Here is a 19,075-nt window from a genome sequence, read left to right on the forward strand (position 1 = left end):
AAAACTCGCTGTATCACCAGCGAGTTCCAGGATTCCTCCGACCATTAAAAACAGTACAGAAACACACTGAAAATGATTAAAATGCAATTTTGTAAAAAGATTTAAAGGCTGATCTTTAAACTGCATTCTAGGTTGTAAGTACTCTAATCTATAAAGTAAGATCCTTTCATCTGCCTTTGCACCTCACAACAACAGTCGTCGTTTAGGAAAATAGATTAACCAAATACCAGAACTCAAAGCTACCTTCCTGAAGTCTGGATTAAATAGGAAGTAAAAAGCTAAAACGTGCACCTGTTGTGATGCAGCCTGCCATGGGAGAGTCCTCCCATTGGCCCCCCAGTGCTCCTCCAGTCGGATGCCCGATGAGAATGTGGAGACCCAGTTCCAGTATAACTGCTTACACATCCCCACAGGTAAGAGGCAGACAGACAGACCCTCTGCCCACACACCTTTACCTGCTGGCTGTGCAATGCTCTGGCACATGCGCGCATGCACACATACTCCACCCCCTCCTCACCTCAATTCCCCTGTGTAGCCTTCAGAGGAAGGATCTTCCACTCACAGGTTAAGTCAACAACTCTACATGAGGAAGCAAGCAACTACACATGCGCTCGCTCACTCGCTCGCTCACTCGCTCACGTACCTTGCCCTATCCATTACTGAATTACACAAAGTCATCTGATGCTCTGCCCACGTCCTGTGTGCTGGCATTACAGGTGTATACCACCACCATCTGATCTTGTGTGGGACCACCCTAGGGCTGTGTGCTGTCTAGGCAAGCAATGGGGGTAGACATCCAGTCTGAGGAAAACCAACCTCAATCAGAGTAAAATCTTGTAATTTCATTTGAGGGCTTCCCCAAACGGATTAATGATAAAAAACAAACCCAATCCCAACTTCTGGCCTGTTTCTCCAGTTTCACTATTCATCCCCTAGTCAGCAGTTCCTCAGTTTTATTCTCTCTGACCCTGACGTTTCCCAGGCCAGTCCGTGTCACTCTTCTTCAGTCTTGCTGACTCTTCTCACACTTGTAGAGCACTGCTTTGAAAACATCTTCCTTTTCTACTAGCTTCTGAACACAGCCATGCAATACAGCCCAGGAAGCCCTATTATAATCTCCCATTGCATTCTTCCTTCCTCTCTAGGACCGATTTGTATTCTGTGTTCTGTGTGAAGAGACTGAAAGCTCCGCGTCTGTATCTTTATCTGCTCAATACAAAGCCAGGCTCATACATTGTAAAGAAAATGATCTCCTGGAGAAAGATCTTTAAAGCAGAATTTCTGTCGTTTCCACTTCACATGTTAATGACTTAAACATACAATATCTAGCTGTTTGTGTCCTCCATGCAAGACAGACGCTTACTAAACTGCTGTGGGGTGTCCTTCTCTTGGGTCTCCACCGTCTTCAGAATCCCTCCTTAGGTTTGCTTACTGTGCTATGTGCTGCATAAACCAAACAGTGAAGAGCTGGGGGTAGCTCAGCCTTGATTACCAACCTGACGGGATCTGCAATCATCAGACACATGCCTACTGCACATTTCCAGACCAGTTTAACTGAAGAGGAAGACCCCCAAACTCAGACTGCACAAAACCTCCTGACAGGTGGTCGTAACATAAAGAAGCCAGAGGGAAAGCCGTGCTTGCCTTTGTTTCTTCCTACACTGAGGCTTGTCGAGGTGACGGTGCTGCGGTCCTCCCGACAGCAGCCTCTTCACGTTTCCAATGCAGGCTGCCTGTGAGGCAGCAGAAATCTTCTAGAGCTTTAATACTAGACCCACGGACACGGCTCATCCATCCAATCCCTACTGTGTAAGCTAATATACTAAATCCCTTTGTGGTGCACGCACACACACGCACCATAGACTACTGGACTGTTCTCTTGTGGAGCTTCACCTCATACCCTGGAGACCACACACACTACTGGCCGTATTACTAGGGTATGTTGTCTTGGAGCTCAGCAGTCCCTTTAACTCTCTAGTCATCTTTTCCTTCACATGCCTACTACACTTATTCTCATCCCAGCAGAAACTTTATCCAGTAAATAAAGCCTTGACTGCAGGCTAACCCCTCCATTTATAGCAGTAAATAAAGACAAACTGTCACTCCTAAGGCACTTAAATCCTAGACATGAATAAATTCAAACTGGATGCTAGTGCAAGTCTTTTATCCCAACACTTAGAAGACTGAGGCAGGCTTTGAAATCAAGACTAAGCTGGTCTACACAGTAAGCTCTGGGCTAGCCAAGGCTACATGGTAAGACCCTGTCTACATACATACATACATACATACAACTTGAGAGATGAGGAGCAGCATGGAGGAGAGACAGCAGAGAGGGGGTGGTGAGTGACAGAGTGGGCGGCTAACAGTGTTTTACCCGTGGTTTGAGTTGGGAGGGCCCCTCTGGAAAGCTGTGATCTAGAGAAAGTAAACAGTGAGTTAACTAGGCACGCGTGGACATGAGAACACAAGCGCTACGCTAAGACTGTATTTGGTGTTGCCTGAGGAAAGAAGGTGTCTGGGGCTGGGGAAGCCTAGGCAAGGGTGGAAGGACAGCAGCCAGAGAGGGAAGTGTGCACCACAGCACCTACATCTTGAGGGTATGGATACAGATGTGGTTTGTTAAAAATTCTACGTAGGGCTAAGAGACACTGGAGGTATTCCGAGCAGAAAAGTGGCACAATCCAACTTAGGTTACAAAATAAGTTACTCTGTGTAAAGAACAAGGCTAGAGACGGAGGCAAGGCTGCAAGGGAAGAGTGAAGGCCAGAGGCAGTCTGCAAACTATGGTAATACCCGAAAACCAAATGATGGTAGCTCTGAAGCAGGAAGCAGCAGTCACATCCTGGGTACATTCTGAATGTGCTAATGGCTCCAATGTATAGGTAATAATGTAAAGGAGCCAAAAACGCCACCTGTTTGTGCATGCAAATGTGTAGCCGCACTGTTACCGTGTGGCTCTTCATGTCTCCCAAAGCCAGCTTATGGCACTACTGGGAAACGAGAGAACCCTTAACGTGTGTGGCTCTGAAGAAGGGAGTTGGGTCACTGGGCACACCTTTGGAGGGATTACCAGGAGCCATGTTCCTGCCATTCGCTCATTACCATGATGTACTATCTTTTAACCTAAAGAGTTTTTACTCACACAACAAAAGATCATGAACAACTGGAGAGTTAGCTCGGCAGCAGAGGATCTGGGCTAGATTTGCAGCACCTACACGGCAGCTCACAATGATCTGTAACTCAGTCCCAGGAAATGCAAATGGTACACAGGTTTACATGCAGGCAAAGTACTCATACACATAACAAACAATAATAGTAAAATAACCAACTTTACTTAATGCAGGAAGAAAATATAGTATGCTTCCTTAATATTGGTAACCAAAGCAATGTTGTTCTTGGCAAAACCTCAGCAGCTGCAGTCTGAAAGGAATCCCAGAACGAGGCGAGCTGCGCACATCCTGCACGCACAGCTATTTCTTGTTCTACCCAGCAGCACTCAGGGCCGCTTGCTCTACGTTACAGGCCCTTGACTGTTTAGCCTGAATATACAATTTTACCTGCAGTGCTTGTTCTTGGATATCACGAAATAATTCCATATCTCTTTCCGTCATGATTTCTTGGCTCCCAAAAAGCCGCTCCTCACTTTCCTGTTTGCTTTCCCAGCCGTCCTGATTGTCTACACAGAAAGAAAGGACTCGCGTGTTATTTGTACTGTCTTCAATTTAATAAAGATTTCAGTATGGAGACTTTAACATGACTTATGTTCTACCCAAGAAAAGGACAGCATTAAAGTGACTCTCAGAAACATTACTCAAGTATTAACAATCTGTCCTTCTAGTAAAAAAAGACCCAAATTGTCTTAAATTTTCCTAAAAATGACATAACCAAACTTAAATTCATTAAAAGATTAATTTCAACAGACAAAACAAGGGTCTAAAGAGCAGAAATGTTATTTTGAAAGTGTGACTATTGACACTTTTAGCATGAATTTAATGCATCAACAATCACCACACAGACTTCAAAAGAGCTACGTTAACTGATACCAGGAAATACTAACTCCCTTCACATTCTGGGTGCCCTGTTAAAGCACAAACTCCACAAACCTGAGGACCACAGATGATAATCCTCTGGGTAAGTATGAAAAATTATGATAATCATCCACTAAATGATGGCTCTTCCTCAACTGGGCAAAATAATTAGTGAAGGGAGTATGGGGATTATGCAGATCATTATCCTTTGCTTTGAAGATGACACTCTGGTGACCTCCTCTTTGAGTATGGCTGAAAAGACCAATCAGTGACAGTTCTTTTCAAATTGACTGCATATACTGGCTCTGTGATTCATTTAGTACAAGAAGAAAAAGAAGACAAAAACTCAAGGATGACAACATTCTCAAACTGAAAAGACAGTACAATCTAACGTAACCGAGTAGTTTTAATGCCCCTAGTGCACAGCACAGATGGATACAGGCACAGACCGAGATTGCATTCCGTGACACTGTACAAGATGATGCACAAATTGGTTCTTAGTATTTACAATGCATAAATAAAATCATAGAGCCTACTGAAGTAAGATCCACCAATGACTGACGCTTCATGCTCGTTCTCTACATATTTTTTACATATTTGCTAAAACAACTTCTAGCTCTAAGCTTCCAGGAGATTCTTTTAATAATCCATTTCCAATGGATTCCATTCCAATGAAAATTCTAGAAGTCCTTCTGCACGTCTAACATAAATGGACTGTGCATCATTCTGGATGACCATGCTCCAACTGAAGTTCATCCAGAGTCTAGCATGGGAAGTCTTGATTCGAGCAGTAACTGACCAGCACTCTGATGAGAGTCAAGTCAGTCAGTTACAGAACAGAGGGTCAGAGAGGGATGAGGACTCCTCCCCTGGACCAACCAACCATTCACATATGCAGGAATGAAGAAGCAAATAACACAATCACTTGTTCATGGGACATTTGAGAAGAAAAACCAAAATTAAATTCTCTTGCAGTAGGTAAGACCTTAAAACTTAAAAACAAAACAAAACTTTATGGGGGGGGGCTGCGGTTGGGATATATTATGTGAGAGAAGAGTAATTTAAAAAATGTTAGAAATCTATATTCATAACTTCATGGTTTTAAACAACAAATTCAACTCTCATGAAATAAAAATAAATAAATAAAATAAGACAACAACAACAACAATGACAACAACCCTTTCTTGTAGTAAGACCCCGGACCTTTGGTCCCCGTGATCCAGTTTCTTCTTATTTTCCAAATTTTTCTCAGAGCTCTTTCAACTTCATGACCTGACGATTTTGTCTTAACTCAAGCCTCACAACAGAGACTGTTTAAGGCGTAAGTGTGTGACCTGAGTTATCTACCATGCTACTGAGCCCTTTCCACAGGTCGTTCCTCTTCTGAGAGGTTGGAAATCAGTCTAAACAGCCTGTCAGGCTGGAGCTCTATAGGAAGCCCCTTCTCTCACTGTTTAATATGTGAAAACTTACAAATACACTTCCAGGATCTAAAGTAGAAAATCAGACACATCATCCTGCATATATTTTAGTCTTTCCTGTATACCTCAGTGAACAGCAGTTTAACCATGCCTGCTCTTTCTAATTTCCTTGCAGAAATAAAGCAAAACCCACAGTGCTTCAAGTGTCACAATTTTGCAACTTTACCCCAGCTCTACTTCCTGACACAGTACCACATGAGTATGTACCTTTAATAAATTCTCTACACCATTTTTGTTTTGACACAGAGTCTCGCTACGTATTCCAGGCTGGTCTTGAACATGTGGTCCTCCTGCCTCAGACTCTCCAGTGCTACGATTACAGGTCTGTGCCATCAGGCTTGTCCATAATTTTTACAATGAAATGTAAACTATTCTAAATGACTATTGTTAATGCAAATAATAATACACTTTGGAATGTTTGTTTCTAAGCTTGGTTCAATCTTTTACCTGTGGGCCAATGTGAAGTACTTGATTTTCTGTTGCCCTTTTTCCTGATTCTGAGCTCAGAGTAGTCTACCGCCTCCCCTCGGGCTTTCCGCCCGTCAGGAGAAGGGGTGAAGAATTTGGTAAGGCCATCAATGAGCCCTTTGGTTTTCTTGTTGAACTTCAAGGGGGCACTGCTATCTCTGCAGAAGTCCAAGCCATCTATCCGCTCTAAATAGCCTTCTTCTGAGGATGACGCAGACTGGCTGGAGACAGTGATTTTACGTTTCCGACCCCTTCCAGGACCAGTTCGAACTTTGCTAAAGGGACCTTTTGATCTAAAGAATCAAACAGGAGAAAAAATATAACTATTAAAAAGAAATCATCATAAGCTTTGTGTTTAATATAAAATATAAACTTAGAAAATAATCTACAGCTTTATTTTTTAAATATACTTATATTAGACTTCTAGCACTCAGAAAGCAGAGACAGGTGGATTTCTGAGGTGAGTTCAGGCAAGCCTGGTCTACACAGCAGATTCCAGGCCAGCCAGAACTGCACACTGAGACCTGGATAAAAGAACAGAACAAAAGAGAGGAGGGAGGAAGGGAGGGAGGGAGGGAGGGAGGGAAATTATCAACTAATATTATCTTAGAACCATCTAATTCCGGGAAGCCTAGTGGGAAGAAACCTAAAGCAGAATTTCAAACACATGTTCACACCATTTGTTACAAATATACATATAGGACAAAATATCTCTCTGGCACATGAATTAGATCAGTGAACACGTAGCTTTCAGAATTATAAAGCCCTCTAATTCTGTGATCACTGTACCAAAGAGCTACACTTTCAACTCTTAAAACAAAGATAGGTTTACTTTCTGATACCAGAAATCAAAAGATCATTTTTAAAAGGCAAATTAGAGCTTCTTATGAGATGAAAAACACAGATTAGAATGTTGGTTCTAAAAATGTCAGGTTGCTAATGCTCATATATTTCTGTTATATCACCTTCACGATAGTATTAAGTGTAGGAAAGATACATAAATAATTTGATACTAAAAGAGGTTCACAGATTTAAAACATTTTATATGAACAAAAATGGACTACTATAAAGGTTTTCCTAATAGACAGAAAGCTACTGAAGCAATAGCCACCACCTCCAGCAATAGCCTTGTTTCGCAGTCTACAACGTGTGACTTTGATGACTGATGAAAACATGAAACTGAGACTTGTCACCTCAGTAAGACCTTACCCAGTCATCTGCTCGTGTCTACTATAAACAACCAAGGCTGCTGCTTCACACGAGCAGAGACTTAAGCATCAGAGTTGGGTGCCAGACTTAGGTTTTAACCCCAGCTCAGCACTTAATGTGTAACTGTATGCAAATTAATTTCTCTATGTCTTAACTTCCACTTTTGAAAAATAAAGCAACTTCATCAACACCCCACTAGGTTGCAGGGAGACCTGAACGACTCAACACAAAAGGCACTTAGCGCAGGGCCTGCAGGGCACTTCATTAAGAGCTGGCGAAATCAGCATGTCCTACAGAAGTGCCAGTTACAACACTGGGCTCCTCTGTCTTAAAAGAAACAAGCGACTCCTCCACTATAGAGAAGACCCTATCCTTTTCTCCCCTCACCTTGCCATAAGTACAACTTACACCGTGCTTTGTTTCTTTAACCTGTTTTTTGGACGTCCTATTGGATTAGCATAGCGCCGTTTTATCTGTGCTGCCTTCTTTTGTAGCAGTTTCCGTCCTTTTTTCCTGGGTCGGCATATCTGACATATCCACATGCCTGTAAAAGAATAAAATTCTATACAAAAGTGTAGCTCAAATATACTCAAAGGTCTCACAGATCCCAACCCCTCGAGGTTAGTTTAAGAACTATGTGAAAAACCTAATGAACTGCTCTTGGGGCAGGAAGAAAGCCACTGAAAACACAGACACATACCTATGGACAGCTCAAAGAAATTCACACACACCTCAAGGCAAATGGACAGGAACCACTGATTCTCCATCAAAAATATCTGCTGTAGCCAGGTGTGGGGGCACACACCTTTATTCTAGCAGAGGTAGGTAGAGCTCTGTGAGTTCTGGGACAGCAAGAGCTACACAATAGAGACACTGTGTATCAAAATGGGAGGGGGGGTGTGAGTCTATTCTAGTAGGTCCCAGATATTAGCATCTAATTATTAGGCTATAATAAAAGGCCTTTTTTTCCTAGAATAAGGTTGCTTCCAGGACAAGGAAGGGGGAACACATTAGTTTTGAAGATCATATAATGTCACAATGCCAGAAGTCACTCATGGAGGGATGTCAATTTCAAGGTATTCTAGTAGACAAACAACTAAAGCAATAACCACCACCCACAGGACAAAACAGTCACCTGCTGCTACTGATTTAAAAAGTTTAATAACTAAATGTTAAGAAAGTGACAGCAGTCATTTATTTATGTCAGGATTATACTTAGTCACTTTAGGAAGAATGGTGAACTAGACCATCACCACTGGGCAGCTATCACATAAGAGCTGCACAGGCAAGAAAGATTGACAGTTGCTTGTTAGTAGGCAAAGGGGAAAACCAGTCAGGTTTCTTTACAATGCAATGAAATCATCAAAGTAACATTACTAGTAATGAGGCATTCAGTACTATCTATCTGTTGTGATACAACGAGCAGCACACAACTCCACCTGCTCAGAGTGGAAGGTTCCTGTGAAGTAACAGACTAGTGCTCTCCACAGGCTGAGGACAATGGCTGCATAATGATGCTGAGTGCGAGACCCTAAATGGCTCCTGAGTACTCTAATGAGGCCTACAGATTGGGTCAGTCAGACGCACACTGGCTTCCTAAGTTCTAAGTGTCTTACGGCTTCTGTGAAATGATAACAATAGGGGCTGATAAGGAGGCTATGAACCACTGTTGTCCCAGCTTTCTGTAAGTAAAATGAAGTCTTCCTGCCTTACTATTATAACTTTTATAGAAGTTAAATGTACAGGAGAAACTCATTTGGAAACTTTGTCTTGAAAGATTCTCAAGACGGCCTCATGTGTCAACTTCAAATAGATCAAAGGAGAGAAAAAGAGGGTTACCCGTATTATTTAGGGTGTTTCAAGAGGTGGTAACAGGATGTCTGTCATAAGGGTAACAAAAGGAAGACATATAGGCAGCTGTAAACTATGGCTGCGTCCCTTCTACTCTAAGCAAACATTACCAAACACCCTACAGGTGTTACACTACAGGTGTCACACTAGAGCTCTTATCCCACAGGCGTGTTACTGAGGGACCATACAATCAAAAGCAAGAGTTGAAACAGCATCTATGGAGACGGAACATGGATAAACAGGTGTTCCAACTAAACTGAAACACTCTCGGCCACCACAACCCACGGGAGTTATTCCTCTCAATGTTTTTTCTTTCCAAATGTGAAATGGGGTCATGAAAAGTCAGGTAGACTGGTCTGGAATTCACGTTGTTCAAGGAAGCCTTTAATTTAGGATCACCATCTCTCAGAATCCCCGGAAGTGGGAATTAAAGGTCCATGCCACTAGACATGGCTTGACATTTTCTCTTATACAAAGTATAACGAGATAACAGTGCTCCATGGAGCACCCCAGTGACACCTTTCAAGGACCGGGTGTCCACAGAACCCGACAGCACTAAGCTGGCACCTACCTTAGGATTTGCAAACTTATTTGGTCACAAATTATTTGTTTAATTTCTTTTAAGTTTTGAATACATCAGGTTTGAGTCTAGGATCCTGAAAAGTACTAAGTAGTGCTACAACCAAAATAACCTAATACAGTTTTATCTCCTCCTTTAAAAGAGATTTCATGATACATGTCTAGCTAGAGACAAGCAAACATTCCAGCATAAACCATTTCATCCTTCACAGACACTGCAAGTTGACAACATATCCAAACATGTTAACTAGCCTTAACAAAAAGTACAGCCTACCTTTAAGATGTCAGCTGGCTTTCTATGAGAAATCAATTTCTATGAGAACCAATTACTTTTCATCTTAACAGAAGATAAAATGCGGCTCCACTAGCACCCTTTCTCAGTTTGAGTTCAGAAGGAACGTCTCACCTTTTGGCATCCGTGTGAGGGGTGGGTCACAACACTCCATGTGAAAACCTCGGTCACATGAATCACAAAAGAGCATGTTATCCTTTAAAAAAAGAAGAAGAAAGAAAGGAAGGAGAAGGAAAAGATATTTCTGCTTAACTTTAGGAGACAGAAAAATTTTTGGACTTATCAGACCCGGGAAACTTCAAAGACAATAAAGTATTAAACTTTAACTTAGTAGGCGTTCTAAATTAGCAGAAATCTTTGGTGAAGAACTACAGGTTCAATATTTTCTAGTACAATAATAGGCAGGTAAGAGCTAACCCTGGTCTGTTGTAATAAAAATGGAAAAGGATAACTCGTAATTAACAAAAAATTCATAAGTCAATGTCTCTGTACTGCCAAGTGAATTGGGAACTTTCTTGAGAATAGTTTCTTATCTGCAAATATATGATCAAGTTGCTTTATAAATTACCCAGTCTACGTCCCAGTGAACAATAATCCAATTACTGATGTCTGCCTGGAAAAGACTACTGAGTGGCACAGCCGTGGGAGAAGCCAAGACACTCACTGCGTTTTTGCCTTGATCTCGACAGGAGCTGCACGTTTTGCACTCGATGCACTGCCACCGCAGGGCCCTCACTCTCACTGTGAGTTCTGGGGAGAACTTTAAGCAGGATGGGTGACCTAGTAAGAGTCAAAAAATACTCCGTGATGAAAATCAAAAATTATTGTTAATTATACTAAATAAACGGTATAAAAAAGTAATTAAGCTAACTCTATCAGATAAAGCAAGATACTCCCGGAAGCTTGCCACACAGTGTGCCACCAAGACTTGGCACTCTTTCCTAAAACCAAGTTAACATATCTGCCCACACTATAAGTATAAAAATCATGTCCAAGCTTGTACTGAGCTGCACCGAAGTACTGTCTGTACACGTGCTGGTGTTTCTATGAACACAAACATGCCCCAGCCACAGATAAGCCGAGCACACAAAACCTATTTACACATATTTTGTATTTAATACCCTAGAATACACAACTACAAATGCTCTAAAGGATTGTAATTCACATTTATGCCCACTCTTGTGTCTTGTTCAAAAATATTAAAAATTGTTTGTCAGTGTAGACACGTATGTCACAGTGGGCAAGTAGCAGTTAGAGGACAATTTAGAGTTGATTCCCCTCCACCTCTGCAAGGATCTGAGGAGTCCCCAGGCTCCCATCTTTACCTGCTGAGCCGTCTTGCCAATCCAAATCATATTATTATAATATTTATTTATTCGCTGTGTGAGCACACACATGCACGCACAGAAGTTAAGGACACTTTGCAGGAGCTGGTCCTCCCCTTCTGCCATTGGAGTCTTAAGCATCATACGTGGCTTGCCTGGTTTGGTAATTGTCCCCCTACTCACTGACCCCTTTCACTGGTTGTGATCTCATTTTTTAATACGAACAGTTTAGTTTCATAATTTTAAAACATAGACTAAAAACACCAAAATGTAGGTAATTACATGCTCATGGTTTAGCAGTGTTTCTGCTGGGATCCGAATTTACAATAGCTGGAGGGACGGGGTGGAGGGAAGGGAGACTCCTCCCCCACAAGTTAGTATCACTTGGATTCTCCAGTTCTCAGACTCAATTAAGTCTTGTTCTTAAGATAACTCCTTTAGTTATCTTTCTTCTTTTGTGAGAGGAGAGCTAGTTCAATCTTGTCCCCCACTTTGGTTTTAAAGGTAGTTTTTAAAGGTGTCTTTTATGAGATAGGAAGTTCATCATCAAAACATGCACACTGAAGACAAGCAGGAGAGAAAGTGACCCCCAAACATCATCTTATAGCTAGTTTCATGTTCTATCCTCCCAAAACTAGCTGAAAGTCACCGCCGTAGATGATGCCGTCTGTTTGTTTTCATTATTTAATAACTCTAGTAACCTCCATATTCTTATTCTTCTGACTGATTCTGTGCTACTGATGTGATGAAAGAAAGATTACCTCCATGACCATTTCCCTATTGTTAATACCCACTGGTCAGTTTTTTCAACTTGAAACAATCCTAGATGTATCTTAGCAGAGATTCCTAACTGGGAAACTGCCTCTATCAGACTGGTTAGCAGGGATCCCTAACTGGGAAACTGCCTCTATCAGACTGGTTAGCAGGGATCCCTAACTGGGAAACTGCCTCTATCAGACTGGTTAGCAGGGATCCCTAACTGGGAAACTGCCTCTATCAGACTGGTTAGCAGGGATCCCTAACTGGGAAACTGCCTCTATCAGACTGGTTAGCAGGGATCCCTAACTGGGAAACTGCCTCTATCAGACTGGTTAGCAGGGATCCCTAACTGGGAAACTGCCTCTATCAGACTGGTTAGCAGTGATCCCTAACTGGGAAACTGCCTCTATCAGACTGGTTAGCAGGGATTCCTAACTGGGAAACTGCCTCTATCAGACTGGTTAGCAGAGATTCCTAACTGGGAAACTGCCTCTATCAGACTGGTTAGCAGGGATTCCTAACTGGGAAACTGCCTCTATCAGACTGGTTAGCAGGGATCCCTAACTGGGAAACTGCCTCTATCAGACTGGTTAGCAGGGATCCCTAACTGGGAAACTGCCTCTATCAGACTGGTTAGTAGGGATTCCTAGCTGGGAAACTGCCTCTATCAGACTGGTTAGGGATCCCTAACTGGGAAACTGCCTCTATCAGACTGGTTAGCAGGGATTCCTAACTGGGAAACTGCCTCTATCAGACTGGTTAGCAGGGATCCCTAACTGGGAAACTGCCTCTATCAGACTGGTTAGCAGGGATTCCTAACTGGGAAACTGCCTCTATCAGACTGGTTAGTAGGCAAGTATGAACTACACTGTCTGGATTAATGACTGATGTGAGCGATGCCACCGCTGGGCAGTTGGTTTCTAGGTGCCAGAAGAAAGCAGGCTGAGCAAGCCATAAGCAGTGCTCCTCCACGGCCTCTGCCTGAGCTCCTGCCCTGACTTCCCTTCTGATGGACTGTGATGTGAGTATAAGCTGAGTAAGATGAACCCTTCCCTCCCCAGCTTGTTTGTGCATAACACTTCATCCCAGCAAGAGAAACCCTAAGGAAGACATCCTGGTTATAGTGTTTTCTTATTTTAAATGAGCATCAGAGGAAAAAAAACACCTCCTGAAAGTAAGACTGGTAAAGTAGACATTTTCAGTCTGACTGGTTGAAATGTACAGGCAAACTCTTCTAAAAGCCCTGGCGTCTCTCACATCCAGAGCCACTAAGAAAGTGCACACACTCCCTTGTATTTCACTCATAGCGTGCATTTTCCGTCTCCCTACTGTTTAGCGTGCTTTCCTGTTGTTCTACAGCGGTGCTCTTTTTAGTCGTTCTTGCATAAGCTGCCTGTCCACAGACTTTTATGCTTAGAAGTGTAAAACTATTTCTTTTTACTCACAAGGAGTTTGGACCTTTCCCATATTTAATGTAATTATTTTCCGCAAACTATTCTTGCTCTTTTTATTTTAGGTTATACATGTGTTAAAATAGTTTAGAGAAAGTTAATTTACATATCTGCGGTGTCCATGATGTCTTCCCCTGCCCTCCAGGATAGTCAGTCTCCAAGCTCCCTTCCCCTATGTAGATTTGTTCTCATACTGAGTACGGTTGATCTGTGTAACCAATACAATGTTGACAATATGACTTCTAATTCAAGACTCTTGTTTTTTATATACTTAGATATATGCTTAGAGAACTGATAAGCATATGGTGTGGAAAGCCACACAGCCTTATCCACATGACAAAACCCTGAGGTTTCTTGTCACCAGGCATCAACTTTAATCTGCCAGTCAGGTGAAGAACCATCATGGAAGCCTTGGGTGTCTGAAGCACCAATTAAAATCTTAAGTATGTCCCCACAAGATATCGAGTCAAACTGCCCAGATAAGCTACTTCTGAATTCCCAAAGCACAGAAACAGTGTAAAACTGAAATGTCTGTCATCAATATAAGCTGCACGGTCTTAGATTAATTTATTTCTGTAGCAATAGACAAGCTGTTATTTTTAGAAACTTTTAAATTAAAATCCTAGCAAATTAAAAAAAAAAATACATCCTCAAACTGACCAAACCCAAAGTCTATACATCTCAATTAACATTTCTATACAGTTATAATAGGAACGTCAAACTGGATTTTACACTTTTACTATCAAATATTCTTATGTATTTATCTACTACCAAAAGTGAAAAAATCTTGACACTAAGTACTAGAAAAACAATTAACTTTATGCTCTCTTTCCTAATTCATAAAATTAATTTTTGAGAAGAGCTCCATTATAAAGCAGTGAGGGTCTCACTGCACTGTACAGCATGCTGCCATACTTATCTAGTCACTAGGAAACCTACCCAGAACTCGTTTTTGCATATTATATTGTACTACATGTGCTCTCTTAGCACTCGAGATGTATTCCCATCTCCTTCTAAGGCTTCCATGAACACAAAGGCATGAGCTGGGAATGTAGCTCACTTGGTTAGTAAGGTACCTGCCTGATATAGGTAAAGCCCTGGGTCCCACTGGCAGAGTGAGGAGCAGGGACTGCAAAGCTAAAAGTTCACTTAGACACCTTTCCACCTACACTCTAGAGTGAGATGCACTGGGCATGCTCTGGGATCTATGAGGCAGAAATGAGATGACAAAGGTCATCTTCCCCCTGCCTAGCACTGTTTCCTAACATGAGCGAAGTCATGAAGACGGCCGCGGCCTGCTGTGCACTAGGTAGTGAAGATGGTTGTGTTAGCATCTCAGGACCCAGAACCTGTAAGCTCCATGAAGTCCTCCCATCTCCAACTCCCTACTCTGTAACAGTGGAGAAAGGGAGGGCAGCCCCACAGTTTGGCTGTCACTTCTGCAGGAGCCTTCGGCTCCAAAGCCTAACTTACCAGCCCTTCCAGCTATCTCACAAATACTAATTCCAACATCACATTTGCCCTCTGTTTTCTGGCCCAAGTCCTGAATGTTACTCTTAAAAAGCACTAAAAATGAAGGCAATCATTAAAGATATCGATGTGCATGAGGGAAGCTGTCTCCCTTGGCTACAGTTCCTGAGGAACCATCCACCTTTTTCTGAGTCACGGTCTCACTGGCCTGGAGCCCCGGGGATCTCCCTGCCCCCACCCAGCAGTGCTAAGATTACAGATGCACATTAGCACCCTGGACTTCCTATGCTGTTCCAGAGGTTGAATCAGGTCTTTGAGTTTGCACATCAAAACTTTACTGACTAAGCTCTCTTACCAGCCTGAATTGTGTTTATTGAAAGATAAAATAAACTTTAAACGGACTGCTATGACTTAAATAAGTACTCAATAATGAACTTTAACCAACTAAGCAAAAGAAAAGAGTTGACAGACATTTACAGGACACTTGAAACACAACCAACAGTACATCCCAGCTACTCGAGCCCTCTGCAGGGTGAAGGCTCTGCAGGGTGAAGGCTCTGCAGGGTGAAGGCTCTGCAGGGTGAAGGCTCTGCAGGGTGAAGGCTCTGCAGGGTGAAGGCTCTGCAGGGTGAAGGCTCTGCAGTGTGAAGGCTCTGCAGGGTGAAGGCTCTGCAGGGTGAAGGCTCTGCAGTGTGAAGGCTCGACTCTGCTACTGAAAGCCGGACTGGGTTAGCACATGCTCGTGCTATCATGAATACCGCCTTATTTAAGCAGCCTTCTCCTTGGCTGGCAGATGTATAGGAGGAAAACAGGAAGCCACTTACCACTATTGCCACAGTCTGCACAGGAGATGAGGTCCTCAGGCTTCTTTTCCCGGTTTTGTTCTTTTGTACCAAGACAGAAACTACAGATGGGGATTGGTTCAGCAACCGGCTGCAGAGAAAACAAAATTGATTCCACTACTAGTACTTTTTTTAGTATGAGCATAAAATTAAAGTTAGCTTTACATTCTAGTCTAAATTTATATAACTATGAAACAATTATATCATTCTTTGTAAAATTCCTACTTAGTAAGTTTCCATAAAGCTTGCTTTTGCCCAAGTGTAAGCACAAAAAAAAAAAATGTATCTGGGATCTTACCATATCTGGGATGCATGTGCTCTGGGAAACATATGCACAAGCATAATGTAGGACGGAGCACTAAGCACACTAAGAAACAGACGATAAACTATTATTCTATGCAGTCCTGGCACTAAGAAAGAAACTCTCGTGGTGATCTGGAGGAGGACAAGATCAGCACTCCTTACACTCCTGTTATGGGCACTTAGTACACTTAGTCAGCTGGTCAAAGGACAAGGGCATATGAAGCAAATACAAGTGTCTAAGCTTCTCTCCAAAGTGCTTTCCCCCAGCCCCTACTCGTGATGGAGGGAAAGGCAACCCAGGGAGTATTGAGAGAAGGGCTCTATGAACAGGCTGCTACAGCCAGAGTTTAAGTGCATGGATTTTGTGTAAGGGAAAGAAAAACAAAACAAAACAGAAAAGGGGTGGATCATTCGTGAAAGCTGAAGAAATTGGTCTTTTAATGTCAACAGTATGTATATATTACTTTCCACTTGGAAGTTTTTTAAAGATTTTTTAGTGTATATGATTGTTTTACCTACATGTATGTGCATACGTACATGACCAGAAGAAGCTGTCGGGTCCTCTAGAACTGAAGTTACAAATGGCTGTGAGCCATGTGGTCCCTAAGCACTGAACCTGAGTCCTCTGCAAGAGCAGGATGCTTTCAACTAGGCCATCTCTCCAGTCTGAGATTTTCCATTGTTATTTATCAATTTTTTTTATCCTTAAAAGGGATAAAAGAAATGTATGGTTGAAGAGAATGAGCCTTTCGTTCAGTCGCTGTGTATGAGTTTGTGTGCGGAGTCAGGTGTGTGCCACTGCATGCCTGTAGGTGACAGAAAAGCATGAGGTATTTTTGGTCCTTGCCTTTTAACCTGCTCAGACAGGGTCTCGTCTGCTCCTGCACTCACCAGGCTACTTAGTCCACGAACTTATGGGTATTCTGTCTCCATTTCCTATCTCACTGTAGAAGCCTTTATGCAGGTGCTGAGAATGTGACTTACGTATTTATGCTTGCCTGGCAAGCATTTTACCTCTAAGCCACTTCCCAAACCTTTATTCTTCAGGCAAAAGAAAAGAATCAGTAAGAAGTACGGAGCCAGGTGGAGCTGGGCGTGTGGCTCAGTTAGTAGTTCCTCCCCTCTGACATCGTATCTTCATCCCTCAACTGTATCCCTTCTATCCACTCCATGTCACTGGATACCTTCTGCTGTCATCTGCTTGTTCGTGTCATTACAGCCATTCTCAGCCTATCCTCTCTCCTAAATCCCGAACACTAATATCCAGATGGCCACAAGTACTTCAGGAAATACAAGGCTACCACATTTCTAATCAATATTTATTCATTGATTTAAATTTAAATGTTAACTTTCCAATCAAAACATACTAGAAAAATACAGTGCACTAATTTTACTGGGAGGAAAAATACACTGTACATGTGCTTGAGTCAATGCCCATAGACCCGCCGTCCACGTCACAAGAACATTATACCCCAGCAGTCATTTCTAACGCACTTGTTTCCTTTCTTCCCAACAATAGCCATCCTGGCACAGTGCATAACAGCAACTGGAAAGATAAAACTGCACCTAAAGACCTCAACACAGTACTTGTCAGCGACACTGGAAAAACTACAGTCAGACACGAACACTGTTGTGAAAGGAACAGAAAGCGGAACGAAGCTGCTAAAAAATACCACATGGTTCCAATACATGCTAAGTACTTCAGGTATGAAACATAAACCTATTTAAATGTGGAAGAGTGAACAAAAACAGTCAAACACTCAGGAAGCAAGCAAGAACAGTAGCAAGTAGGAGCGCACTGTGGGGCAGGGCCTGGAGCTGCCCCCACTGTGCTTGGTAACTCTAAAGACACTTCACTTCAAGCCACCACAGCTCCTAGTACACAACAGCCAACAGTAATGAACAACGCCAACACAGAACAATTTCATACCAAAGGCTTAGAGAAAAGGGTGACTTTTAAAGCATGGATAAAGACTGGTTTTAGCCAGAATAGAACAGCGACACCCCCCACCCCCGGAGGAAGAGCAAAAATAGGGAAAAGTTGAGGACGCCATTTCTTATCACTTTATTTCTGGAAAATGAGAAATAGGATCACCTGCTAAAAGTGGGCCAAGGGTTGGCTAGATAAAATGTTCTACAACATAAGAAAGCAGTAAGTGATAGAAATGGTGCAGAAGTAAGACGGCTAGAGCCAAGAAGCACATAACAAAAACACTACCTATCAAACTGGAGAATGGAGTAGTTAACTTTACAACTACAAGAACCAGAGTTTGGCTCTGAGTACCCATATAAGTAATCTTCCAATGAATAAAATGTTTTAAAATTTAAGCAAATGTATTTTAAAATGATCTGCCTCACCTAGAATCCAGAGTGTAAAGTTTCAAGTGAAAATAAAAATGGTGCTGCGGTTCAAATCATACCTAACTCCCTGAAAAGTGTCTGGTGTGCCCTGTGTGTTCCTGGTAGTGGCACTGCTGTTAATAATCCTTTTAACAACTAGCACTGGGCTTTGTTCATCCCAAGCCATCTTTACAGAGGTCATCCAAATCTGCAGCCAAACTGGCTGCCTTGTTACTTGCTACATGAAAACCAATGACGTATACGTATGACTAGACCTACACTGGGTTCTTGAGAGGGAGGGAGGAACACATGAAACATGAGAACAGGAGACTAGAGAGAGGAAAGAGATCAGTAAGAGGAAGGCGTGGAATGGGGAGAAGGGTGAGGGAAGGGAGGAAGGAAGAATGTAATATGGGGCTAAAACTGGCTCAGTGGGTAAAAGCACTGGCTGCTCTGGACATGGTTCAATTCCCAGCCCTCATGCAGCAGCTCAAAACTGACTGTAACTCCAGTCCCAGAGATCTGATGCTTTCTACTGGCTTCTGTGGAGATCAGGGATGAATATGGTGTGCAGACATACATGGAATAAAACTGCATACACTTACAAAAGAAAAATGTGTTTCAAACTAATTACTTTGTATATTAACTTAAAATGTTTTTATTTTGAAAAAAATTAA

The 19,075-nt window shown here is 42.3% G+C and overlaps 1 protein-coding gene across 1 annotated transcript in view; it reads right to left on the bottom strand.

Moving 5' to 3' along the window:
- The window catches only part of Kat6a (lysine acetyltransferase 6A), a 77,774-nt gene that overhangs the window by 22,478 nt on the left and 36,221 nt on the right, over nucleotides 1-19,075 (bottom strand). Inside the window, exons 4-9 of the mRNA XM_032919337.1 lie at nucleotides 15,738-15,846; nucleotides 10,573-10,688; nucleotides 10,023-10,104; nucleotides 7,595-7,730; nucleotides 5,957-6,270; nucleotides 3,558-3,676 (exon numbers count right to left, since the gene is read on the bottom strand). Coding sequence (XP_032775228.1) covers nucleotides 3,558-3,676; nucleotides 5,957-6,270; nucleotides 7,595-7,730; nucleotides 10,023-10,104; nucleotides 10,573-10,688; nucleotides 15,738-15,846 — 876 coding nt within the window. The remainder of the gene's footprint in view (nucleotides 1-3,557; nucleotides 3,677-5,956; nucleotides 6,271-7,594; nucleotides 7,731-10,022; nucleotides 10,105-10,572; nucleotides 10,689-15,737; nucleotides 15,847-19,075) is intronic.

The sequence above is a fragment of the Rattus rattus genome, chromosome 13 (assembly GCF_011064425.1).
Source record: "Rattus rattus isolate New Zealand chromosome 13, Rrattus_CSIRO_v1, whole genome shotgun sequence".
Lineage (NCBI taxonomy): Eukaryota > Metazoa > Chordata > Mammalia > Rodentia > Muridae > Rattus > Rattus rattus.